The 12174-nt window shown below is 40.2% G+C and overlaps 1 protein-coding gene across 1 annotated transcript in view; it reads left to right on the forward strand.

Annotated features, from left to right (window-relative positions):
• LOC120489536 (nucleoside diphosphate kinase A) overlaps positions 1–8958 on the forward strand; it is a 104819-nt gene extending 95861 nt beyond the window's left edge. The window contains exon 5 of the mRNA XM_039686443.2: positions 4374–8958. Within this exon, the coding sequence (XP_039542377.1) occupies positions 4374–4494 (121 nt within the window). The 3' untranslated portion in view covers positions 4495–8958. The remainder of the gene's footprint in view (positions 1–4373) is intronic.
• Positions 8959–12174: the final 3216 nt, after the last annotated feature.

The raw sequence follows: 12174 nt of genomic DNA on the forward strand, positions 1-12174 counted from the left end.
TCGAAACTCAAAAATTCGGCCCGAAAAAAAAAACGACAGTGGTATCCCTTACGTTTTTTTTTTTTGGGGCGAAAAATTAAGTTTCTCCAATCTTCCCAAATTCTGGTGGAGGGCCATGAGACTTAGACCTGAGTGCAAAAATGGAGGCTCTAGCCCCTTCCAGAGCTGAGATATCGAAACTCAAAAATTCGGCCCGAAAAAAAAAAGACAGTGGTACCTCTTACGGTTTTTTTTGGGGGGCGAAAAATTAAGTTTCTCCAATCTTCCCAAAACTCTGGATTCTGATAGAGGGCCATGAGACTTAGACCTGAGTGCAAAAATGGAGGCTCTAGCCCCTTCCAGAGCTGAGATATCGAAACTCAAAAATTCGGCCCGAAAAAAAACCGACAGTGGTACCCCTTACGTTTTTTTTTTGGGCGAAAAATTAAGTTTCTCCAATCTTCCCAAATTCTGATAGAGGGCCATGAGACTTAGACCTGAGTGCAAAAATGGAGGCTCTAGCCCCTTCCAGAGCTGAGATATCGAAACTCAAAAATTCGGCCCGAAAAAAAACGACAGTGGTACCCCTTACGTTTTTTTTTGGGCGAAAAATTAAGTTTCTCCAATCTTCCCAAATTCTGATAGAGGGCCATGAGACTTAGACCTGAGTGCAAAAATGGAGGCTCTAGCCCCTTCCAGAGCTGAGATATCGAAACTCAAAAATTCGGCCCGAAAAAAAAACGACAGTGGTACCCCTTACGTTTTTTTTGGGGGCGAAAAATTAAGTTTCTCCAATCTTCCCAAAACTCTGGATTCTGATAAAGGGCCATGAGACTTAGACCTGAGTGCAAAAATGGAGGCTCTAGCCCCTTCCAGAGCTGAGATATCGAAACTCAAAAATTCGGCCCGAAAAAAAAACGACAGTGGTACCCATTACGGTTTTTTTTGGGGGTGAAAAATTAAGTTTCTCCAATCTTCCCAAAACTCTGGATTCTGATAGAGGGCCATGAGACTTAGACCTGAGTGCAAAAATGGAGGCTCTAGCCCCTTCCAGAGCTGAGATATCGAAACTCAAAAATTCGGCCCGAAAAAAAACGACAGTGGTACCCCTTACGTTTTTTTTTTTGGGCGAAAAATTAAGTTTCTCCAATCTTCCCAAATTCTGATAGAGGGCCATGAGACTTAGACCTGAGTGCAAAAATGGAGGCTCTAGCCCCTTCCAGAGCTGAGATATCGAAACTCAAAAATTCGGCCCGAAAAAAAAACGACAGTGGTACCCCTTACGTTTTTTTTTTGGGCGAAAAATTAAGTTTCTCCAATCTTCCCAAATTCTGATAGAGGGCCATGAGACTTAGACCTGAGTGCAAAAATGGAGGCTCTAGCCCCTTCCAGAGCTGAGATATCGAAACTCAAAAATTCGGCCCGAAAAAAAAAAAACGACAGTGGTACCCCTTACGTTTTTTTTTTTGGGGCGAAAAATTAAGTTTCTCCAATCTTCCCAAATTCTGATAGAGGGCCATGAGACTTAGACCTGAGTGCAAAAATGGAGGCTCTAGCCCCTTCCAGAGCTTAGATATCGAAACTCAAAAATTCGGCCCGAAAAAAAAACGACAGTGGTACCCCTTACGTTTTTTTGGGGGGCGAAAAATAAAGTTTCTCCAATCTTCCCAAATTCTGATAGAGGGCCATGAGACTTAGACCTGAGTGCAAAAATGGAGGCTCTAGACCCTTCCAGAGCTGAGATATCAAAACACAAAAATTTGACCCGGAAAAAAAAACGACAGTGGTACCCCTTTCGTTTTGTTTTTTTCGGGCGAAAAATTAAGTTTCTCCAATCTTCTCAAAACTCTGGATTCTGATTGAGGGCCATGAGACTTAAACCTGAATGTAAAAATGGAGGCTCTAGACCCTTCCAGAGCTGAGATATCGAAACTCAAAAATTCGACCCGGAAAAAAAAAAACGACAGTGGTACCCCTTTCGTTTTGTTTTTTTCGGGCGAAAAATTAAGTTTCTCCAATCTTCTCAAAACTCTGGATTCTGATAGAGGGCCATGAGACTTAAACCTGAGTGCAAAAATGGAGGCTCTAGACCCTTCCAGAGCTTAGATATCGAAACTCAAAAATTCGACCCGAAAAAAAAACGACAGTGGTACCCCTTACGTTTTTTTGGGGGGCGAAAAATTAAGTTTCTCCAATCTTCCCAAATTCTGATAGAGGGCCATGAGTTTTAGACCTGAGTGCAAAAATGGAGGCTCTTGCCCCTTCCAGAGCTGAGATATCGAAACTCAAAAATTCGGGCCGAAAAAAAAACGACAGTGGTACCCCTTACGTTTTTTTTTTGGGGGGCGAAAAATTAAGTTTCTCCAATCTTCCCAAATTCTGATAGAGGGCCATGAGACTTAGACCTGAGTGCAAAAATGGAGGCTCTAGCCCCTTCCAGAGCTGAGATATCGAAACTCAAAAATTCGGCCCGAAAAAAAAACGACAGTGGTACCCCTTACGTTTTTTTTTTTGGGGGCGACAAATTAAGTTTCTCCAATCTTCCCAAAACTCTGGATTCTGATAGAGGGCCATGAGACTTAGACCTGAGTGCAAAAATGGAGGCTCTAGCCCCTTCCAGAGCTGAGATATCGAAACTCAAAAATTCGGCCCGAAAAAAAAAAACGACAGTGGTACCCCTTACGTTTTTTTTTTTTGGGCGAAAAATTAAGTTTCTCCAATTTTCCCAAATCCTGGTAGAGGGCCATGAGACTTAGACCTGAGTGCAAAAATGGAGGCTCTAGCCCCTTCCAGAGCTGAGATATCGAAACTCAAAAATTCGGCCCGAAAAAAAAAACGACAGTGGTACCCCTTACGGTTTTTTTTGGGGGGCGAAAAATTAAGTTTCTCCAATCTTCCCAAAACTCTGGATTCTGATAGAGGGCCATGAGACTTAGACCTGAGTGCAAAAATGGAGGCTCTAGCCCCTTCCAGAGCTGAGATATCGAAACTCAAAAATTCGGCCCGAAAAAAAAACGACAGTGGTACCCCTTACGTTTTTTTTTTTTGGGCGAAAAATTAAGTTTCTCCAATCTTCCCAAAAACTCTGGATTCTGATAGAGGGCCATGAGACTTAGACCTGAGTGCAAAAATGGAGGCTCTAGCCCCTTCCAGAGCTGAGATATCGAAACTCAAAAATTCGGCCCGAAAAAAAAACGACAGTGGTACCCCTTACGTTTTTTTTTTTTTGGGCGAAAAATTAAGTTTCTCCAATCTTCCCAAATCCTGGTAGAGGGCCATGAGACTTAGACCTGAGTGCAAAAATGGAGGCTCTAGCCCCTTCCAGAGCTGAGATATCGAAACTCAAAAATTCGGCCCGAAAAAAAAAATTCTCGAATTTTTGAGTACATGACTCTGTATTTACATTATTACTGAGATTGTAAGGAACTGACTCTATGACAAATAAGCTCTTTTAAGTGAAGGAACATTTCAATATTGGAGTGGATGTTTGGTCGGAGTAGACTATAATTTCTTACAGGAGTGTGCTCATTGTGGCATGGCGTTGGACTATTTTCTTTAATCTATTTTCTTGCTCTGATTGGTCAGATGGCAGAGTCTGTTGTGATTGGTCTACTCTGCTCTGATTGGTCAGATGAACATATCTGAAATCAGCTCTAGATCTTCCACAGCACATGATAGACACGGTGAATCAAACATGTAACGACAATGTCACTTTTACCGTATCAATTTGAGCGTTAGTTTTTATCCTTTTGGAAGTGCAGTAAAGTGGATTTGCTTTCGCAGTGATGAAAACAGCATCTTCCCAACATGTTGACAACACGAACCGAACTCTTTCAGTCTCAGTTTCAACTACAGTTTTTGAAGTAAATGATGTTCACTGAGACTGGAATTACTACAGTTCAGTAGTTATTTATTTTTAGGAGATAATAACTTTATTTATAGTGCATTTCTTTGAAACTTTGTAGACAAGTTTACGTTCACAGACAGCTGTATTACACTCTACATGGAAGATAATATTTGAAAAAGATTAAAAACAAAAGGTTTAAAAACAAATATTTTCTGTTAATATTATTTAATGGAGCAGACATTAACTAACAATAAACAGTTGAACATAGTTGAATAAATAACACTGTAACAAATGTATTACTCATTGTTAGTTAGTGCTATTTAATGCAATAACTAATGGGACTTTGTTATAAAGAATCTCAGCTGTAATTATTTTACTCATTTTGATCTTTGAAACTTTGTAGACAGAGTTTACGTTCACAAACAGCTGTATTACTCTTGGGACTTTGTTATAAAGTGTTACCAAGAATCTCAGCTGTAATTATGTGTTCAAACCCTAAATGTTTGGCATGTTTGCAATGGCTTTCATGACTGTTATCTTCCTTCAGAAATGTGGTGCATGCGTCTGATTCTGTGGAAGGAGCGGAGCGGGAGATCTCGCTGTGGTTTCATTGCTCAGAGCTCATCGACTGGGAGGGATGCGATCATAAAAACATTTACCACATTTAAGAGGGGCCGACGACTGCATTTAACTTGTCCAAACACCCTCAGCTGGGACGACTTCAGGTCAATTTACTCAATGGCACATAAATGCTGATTAAAAGTGCACAAATAATGTACTGTAATTTAGACTTTTTTGCATGTAAATAAATTGAAATGTTATTATTAGTAAAAAAATTTAAGTAAAAAACAAAAAAACAAAAAGTGGTCTTGAAAATGACTTATTTTGGCTTTGATGCACAAGCACTAGTCAAAACAGACCACGTTTTAATGGTTCATAATTGTTTCTGAAAAGCAATTTTTGTTACATTTTTAATTGGTTACATTCTTTAACAAGTGACCACACACACACACGGTGTTTTAACTATTGTAAACAATATTTTTAATGTTTTTTCCAATATTTTTTTTTTCAAATAAATGACTACTTGTGTATCTACATGTAGTACAATAAATACATATAAACACATAGAAACACATGTTGAAGTTTGTTGAATCAGGGGTTTTTATTTTCCAAAAATGCAAATCTATATCTATAATTTTGATTTAAAAACCTTAAATGCATTAAATCTGTTGAAATGAAACATGGTCCTCGATTTCACTGTGTCTCAAGACTGTCTTAATAAATTGTGTCGATATTAGAGTTACGATCGTAAGGAGATTCTTCTTTCTCTTGTAACACCTGAAGAGACACAGTTCCTCCCATCATTCAGGCTGATAAACCGGCTGTAGTTTCTTCTGTCACTGACACTCCTCACTTTAATCTGATGTGAAATATGGCAGACATGTTACATGGAATTAAACAAAAATGTGGATGATAAAACAATATACACATTCACAAAAATAGGGGGAACTGTGACCCCACTACTGACAATATACCAGAAATACATTTAAAAAAAAACAGTTTATCACATATAAAATGTATTCCTAAAATATAAAAAATAAACATCATAATATAAATCTTATTTTATTTTAAATTGACATGAAATGTCATATAAGTTTAGATAATAGCAAAACAAAGGAGACAAAGGATCACATAGTTTTAGACATTCATCAGAATGGATCTAAAGTCATTATGGAGAAAAAACCTTGGGAGAACCCAGGCTCATTCGGGACCAGTTCTCCTCTGGTCAACGAAGGAACAGTGTGTGATTCGGACAGCATTACAAGTCAGATTGGATCAGAACATTTAGAGTTTTTGTCCATTTCCATTTGTTTGGAAGAAGAAGTAATCACGCCGGTATGTATCAGTGTTGATGTCTGTCGTGTCGATGAGGCCTTCACAGGGCTGATGAGGCTGGCACTTCAGGATGAGTTGGGATGGGTCCAGGCGCAGTGGTGGTGTGTGTGTGGTTTGATCAGTGGTGTGTGTGGTTTGCGTGTGTTTGTTTCAGGACCTCCATGCTGTTCCACTTCATAAATGTTCTCCTGCAAGTCCTGCTGCACAAGAGTCACGACCTCCTCCAGGACGACATCACGCTGGCGCTCTACAACATGGCGGCTGTGGATTTCCAAGCGTTTTACTCTTCCTTCTTGCCAGAGTTTCTCAACGGCTGCCAAGGCCTCGACCCTCACCAGCGCACAACGCTCGCCCGAAACTTCACACCAGAGAGAGTGAGTGAACCTGACTCATGTGATTCAAACCTGAAGATCCAGTTACTGGAGTGTGTTAAGTGTATGTTTGTGTGTGTATATATATATATATATTATTTCACCAAGACTGCATTTATGTGATTAAAACATTAATATATCAAAGGATTCACAAACAGAAAAAGTTTAAAAGTGCTTTCTTATTGTGTGATTGAAAAAAATGTGTTTATATATATTTCTGCATTTCTTTTTCGAGAACCAAAAACAAAGTTTGGGTTTTACTGTTCTTAACATTTACGTGTATGGCATTTAGCACAAATGAAATGTATTATACTGTATATTCTTTCCTTTTACTTGAGGTAATATTAGTAAAAGTGGGGTCAATGTTGTCAATTATAAAACCCTTTATATACACAAACCTTTCCAAGATGTTCTTACATGAGTCCGTCACGGTGGGTTGTTGAAAATGGAAGGATTCAAGTGCAGAGTGAATTTGATAACATTTAATAAAGAAAACATAAAATAAACCAAACAACCAACCAACAAAAGAAATCCAAGGTATAACTTGATCCAAGGTATAACTTGATCCAAGACAGAATTGACAGGACAGGCACAGAACTCCCACGACTAACACACGGAACAATAACAACGAACAAGCACAGGACAGCAAACACAGGAAGACTAAATAGGCAGGCAAACAAAGGAGGGTAACGAGACAGACAGGTGGAGAAAATAACCAATAATCAGATAACAAGGGGGAGGGATCAAACAATGACAAGAGCCCTTGGCTCAACATAACAAAACACCCATGTGCATCACAGACAAGACAGACATCCTCCCTACGGAGCGGCTACCAGTAGTGATGGCCAAATGAAGCGTTTCGAAGCATTATTGCTTTCTGATACAATTGTGTCGAAAATGGTTCATTACTCGAAGCTTCATTCAGATAGAAATGGCAGCACCATCTCCTGGTGAAGTAAATGTAATGCAACAAAGCTGATAACGATAAAATGCAAGTAGTGTGTTAACACCCCGTTTATGACGAGTTTACTGAAGCGATCAAAGTTGAAACAGTTAGTGCTGTGAAACTCATGTAGTAGGTGAATTTTACAGATACGGATTAATGTCATGTGTTCACATTGATAATAAAACAATAAGGATGATGATGAGTGTGTGTAATTATTTCTTTAGACAAGGACAGAAGATCAGACCATCACAGAAATTCTAATGGTTTCAATTAAAATACCAATAAGGAACCATTTGCTTTTACCAATTAAACCATGTTTTCCATGAGTATTGAAACCATGACATTATACTGCTTCTTTCCTATGGGAACCACCAGAACTCTGTAACTTAACTGGTGGGACTGATATTTTTGTATGTTGAAAGGATGTGCTTGTGTAACTGGTTGAACTTGAATAATGTAGCAGAGGGTTTTTAAAGTTTCTGTCTTTCTCCATATCATTCACTAGATATGAAAAATATTTGTATGCAGAAATGTCAAAGAACTAATCTTATTCGGGAAAATAAGTTTAAAGTGTTCCCAAACTTGCGAACGACTTTCTCGATGCTCCATCACAACACTAAAATAAACTCAATCCACTCTCAATAATAATGCCAATTCAAACACCGACTACTAACCCACGGTGTTGCCATGGTGCTTCACTTTTATGAGAAATACAGCCGCCAGGTTTCAAACCTGTCAACACTGGATCGGCTGTCAAAGCAGTAGGTTCACTACGGAGTGAACCAGTGTGTTTGCTTCAGACGTCATTTTCACGTGACTAGTGACGTGATGATACAAGCTCCGAAGCAGTGGTTCATAACAAGGACCTTTCGAGTTTGAAGCAAGCTTCGGAGCGTCGGTGTCAGACGTAACATCACTAGCTACCAGGCGCTCCATCAGGCTAGGGCGGGGCAGGAAGGAAACACCAGGGCGGAACGGAAGGGACTGATCGGAGGGACTAAAGGGATAGACCAGGGAGGGACGGGAGGGACAGACCAGGGCGGGACAGGGACATCGGGCGGCCACGGCGAAACAGAGAGTCCATGGGGCGGTGAGGGAGAAACACAGAGTCCATCGGGCGAACAGGGAGAAACACAGAGTCCATCGGGCGGCCAGAGCGGTGAAGACCCCTTGGGCGGCCAGGGCGGTGAAGACCCCTCGGGCGGCTAGGGCGGTGAAGACCCCTCGGGCGGCCAGGGAGGAGCAGATCTTTCGAGCGGCCAGGGCGGTGAAGACCCCTCGGGCGGCCAGGGCGGAGAAGACCTCTCGGGCGACCAGGGCGGTGAAGACCCCTCGGGCGGCCAGGGCGGTGAAGCCCTCTCAGGAACAGACACCGGCTCGAGAACAGACACCGGCTCGGGAACAGACACTAGAATGGAAACAGTCACAAAGACAGACACAAACACTGGGTCCGGAACCGACATGAGCTCCGGTTCAGAAACAGGCACTGGCTCTGCCTCCGGCTCAGGAACAGGCACCGAGAAACTCGAGAAACTTACCTCTTACTAAGGCAGCCGATGCGGTTCGGGTATCACTGTTGCGGTATTTAAATATGAGCAGTGCTTTCCCAAAGACCTGCTCTTTTAAAAGGACTGGTGTAACTGAAAGCACACTGATTGTGTTGAAATGAACAGACGGCGTTTGAAATGCAGTGTGTAGAGTTAAACGAACACTTCTCAAGACGCTTCATGTGGATGTTCATACGGGCTGTTGTTGAGCTCTGAATGGTTTTAAAGTGAACGGGTGCAACGCGGAGCACTGAACTTTTCTTTGTCTTAAATGTCTGGTTTTATCAGTCTCTGGCTCTCACGTCTTTTTCATATCATTCCATCCTGATCCAGGAGAAACAAACCTTCAATAAAGTTTTATAATGAAGTACATTTTTTGTCTTTATTGTTTTGTTACTGTATGTGTTATCTTGTTTTCTTACACAGCAGCAATGCATGCTGGGAGCAATGGGTTTTAAACTATGGTGTCTTCCAGCATACATTATGGCATTAAGAATGTCACCATTGTTGAGATTCATATGCAGATTATTGATCTCTGTGTGAGTCCAAATGATTGTTAATAAAAAAATGTCAATTTGCAGTCAGACCTACAATAATCCATATATATATATATATACACACACACACACACACACACACACACACACACACACACACACACACACACACACACACAGAAAAACAGACAGCCAAGGGGAGGCTAAAAACAAATATATCAAAGGATTCAAAAACAGAAACTGTTTTAAATACTTTCTTTGTGTTATTTGATTATTTGATTGTCATATTAATTAAAAAAATCTGTAATTATAGTAAAAATTATTTAGAATTTATAAACCCATCTATCAAATGGAAATAAATAACAGTACTGTGGGTGTCTTATTCATTTTTCTTTTCATATAAAAGCAACAGAACTTAAATTGCATCATCAACACTGTACATGAGTGTGAGTCCTGTGACATCCGTCCACTACAGCCATTAAAGGTGCAATGTGTAAAAAAGTTGATATCTATTAAAAAAAAATCTGTTAACAGAAATGCAATATGACATCCATAACTATGTTTTCAGTGGTGTATAAAGAACTTACTTAATAAACCGTAATGTTTTTATTACCTTAGAATGAGACATTTATATCTACATAACTGCGGGTATCCCCTTCTATGAAAGTCATGTTCTACCGTAGCCGAACAGGAACAAACAACAGAACGCGTTTCGTCACTACCTTGAAAGAGAAGCCGCAGAAAGCTGAAAGCCATAAACTCCATGATTAGTGACTTTTCCCTTGTGAATGGTGTAAAATAGTTGTATTGTTTCATGTAACTTAGTTCTCCCTCGCTGTGTAATGGCTTTGCTATGTGGGTATAAATGTGCTGTTACGTTCGTAAGACAGCTGATTAGTACTCATGTCATTGACCGTAAAACAGTAACATTACAGGAATCACCAACCCGTCGATCTTGGAAGAGATCTAAGTCGATCGCGAAGAGTTTTCAAAATCAGAGAAAAAAGCCTATTGTTCAAGCAGAAACATAAAAAGTTGAAAACATGAAAAGCTGAAAATTGCAATTAACAAATCAGTCAACATCAATAAATATTAGGGATCTTTATAATACGTGATATTATATTAAATTGTAGGGTTTGTGTTGTTTGTTTTATAGACAGCTTCATTAATCAGACCAATAAGAGACTTTTAAATACAACTCTTTTTTGAGCTGAAAGTTTCAGCTCAAAATATCCCTTAGATCATGTTTATTCAATGTTGTAAATGCCCATTTTTGAGTGGAAGGAAAAACATGCTGTTTTTGTGCATGTATCTTTAAATGCAAATGAGCTGCTTCTGCCCCAACCCCTTTCCAGAAGAGGGCGGAGCCTTTACAGCTCGTGCTTCTGATACTCTGCCGAAAACTAAAACGTGTTTGATTGATGATGGCCTCTTTTGCAGTCACTGCAGGTCTTCATCATCTTGAGTTTATTATCGTCATGTGTTTTAAACTTCAGTCTAAACTTCTGATTTATGGTTTTCTGAGACAAACATTGAAGCACGAGCACAGAAAGCTGGATATCAGATGGAGTGTCCCAATAGTATTAAACTGAGCTCTCGCACATGTCTTATTATGGTTAAAGGGATAGTTCACTTTGAAATTGATTTTTGATATGTTTTATCTTACCTCAAAGCCAACCAAGATGTAGGTGTCTTTGTTTTCGCAGTATTTTCAATTTTGATATTTTTAGGTCAAACCGTTCTTGTCTGTCAGGCATATAATGGAGGTCTATGGTCACCACCTCAAAGAGCATGCACAGAGAAGTCCAAATTAAACATGATTTAATGACTCATAAATGTAAGTACACATTGATGGCCTAAGACACGAAACGAGCGGTTTGTGTGAGAAAATTTATATCGTTTTACCTCTTGTAACCACAGCCACGTCCAAGTGATCTGACCATAGGCGGAAATCGCGGGGGGGTCGGGACCCCCCCTATCTGAGGGTTGTCCCCCCCAAAAAAAACCATTAAAATATGTGTATTGTAAATAATGTAATGATATATTCTTCAAATAATTAAGAAATAAAATAACACAAATGCAAACGGGGCAATTACGAAAAAAGCGTACTAAACATTTTGAGACCCCCCTCCCTTGCCTCACAGTGCGTTGGTCCACCGCCTCCGTCCCTTTTACCTCAGACACACACATTCCGGTGGCGGGAGAGAAAAACATAGTGTTTGAATAGTTGTGGAACTCCAGTAAAGGGGGTCGCACACCGGACGAGAAGCGTAGTGGCGCGTCGCGCAGCGCCACGTCTTTAAAATTCGAACACATTATTCTCTATTGAGTGTACACACACCGGCGGCGCCGTTCGGCGTCTGTCCGCGGCGCCCAGCAACGGCTCAGGACCGTGTTCAAAACCCTGCTGCGCCACAGAGCGCCATTTACATAGTTTTATATACAATTTAAATTATTTTTGTCTCAAATCCGTGCTGACGGATCCTGACTTCGCCCTATGCTGCAATATACATTTAGTTTTGCATTCATTTACAGAAATCAGCTGCTTGATTTTTCAGGTGAGATTCTCAATTCATTCAGTTAACGGATGCTCTGAGGTAAAGTGTTCAGACCGCAGACTCAGCAACGATTGTATTTAATTGTACATAACAATAATAACAGACACTATCTTCATGTCATTAAACATTACAATATTGCTGGCCATACACTGATTAGAAAGTCCGGGTGCGCTGTGCATTTAGATTCTAACGCTTTCACTGTGATTTAGTTGGTTTATATCATTTAATATAGTTAAAGAATTAGTCAATGAATGAAATGAAATCGCTGCGCTGCGTGAGGAGAGTATGTAAACAGATTCGCCGCTGGCTTAAACCAGAAAGAAATTTTAAGAAGTATAATGAAATGGTCTCCATGCTACACTAATAATAGTAGTAAGGCTTTCCTCTGTATTTTTTTGCCTGTATTATTGGTGTCCCCTTCAAAATTTGCTCTTGAGAATTGTTATGTTTATTGTCCCCCCCAACATTTTGATGAAATTTTCGCCCCTGGATCTGACGGCACGGGCACTTCGGTCTGCGAATGCGCCGGAAGT

The sequence above is a fragment of the Pimephales promelas genome, chromosome 3, assembly GCF_988280905.1.
Source record: "Pimephales promelas chromosome 3, fPimPro1.hap1.1, whole genome shotgun sequence".
NCBI classification, from domain to species: domain Eukaryota; kingdom Metazoa; phylum Chordata; class Actinopteri; order Cypriniformes; family Leuciscidae; genus Pimephales; species Pimephales promelas.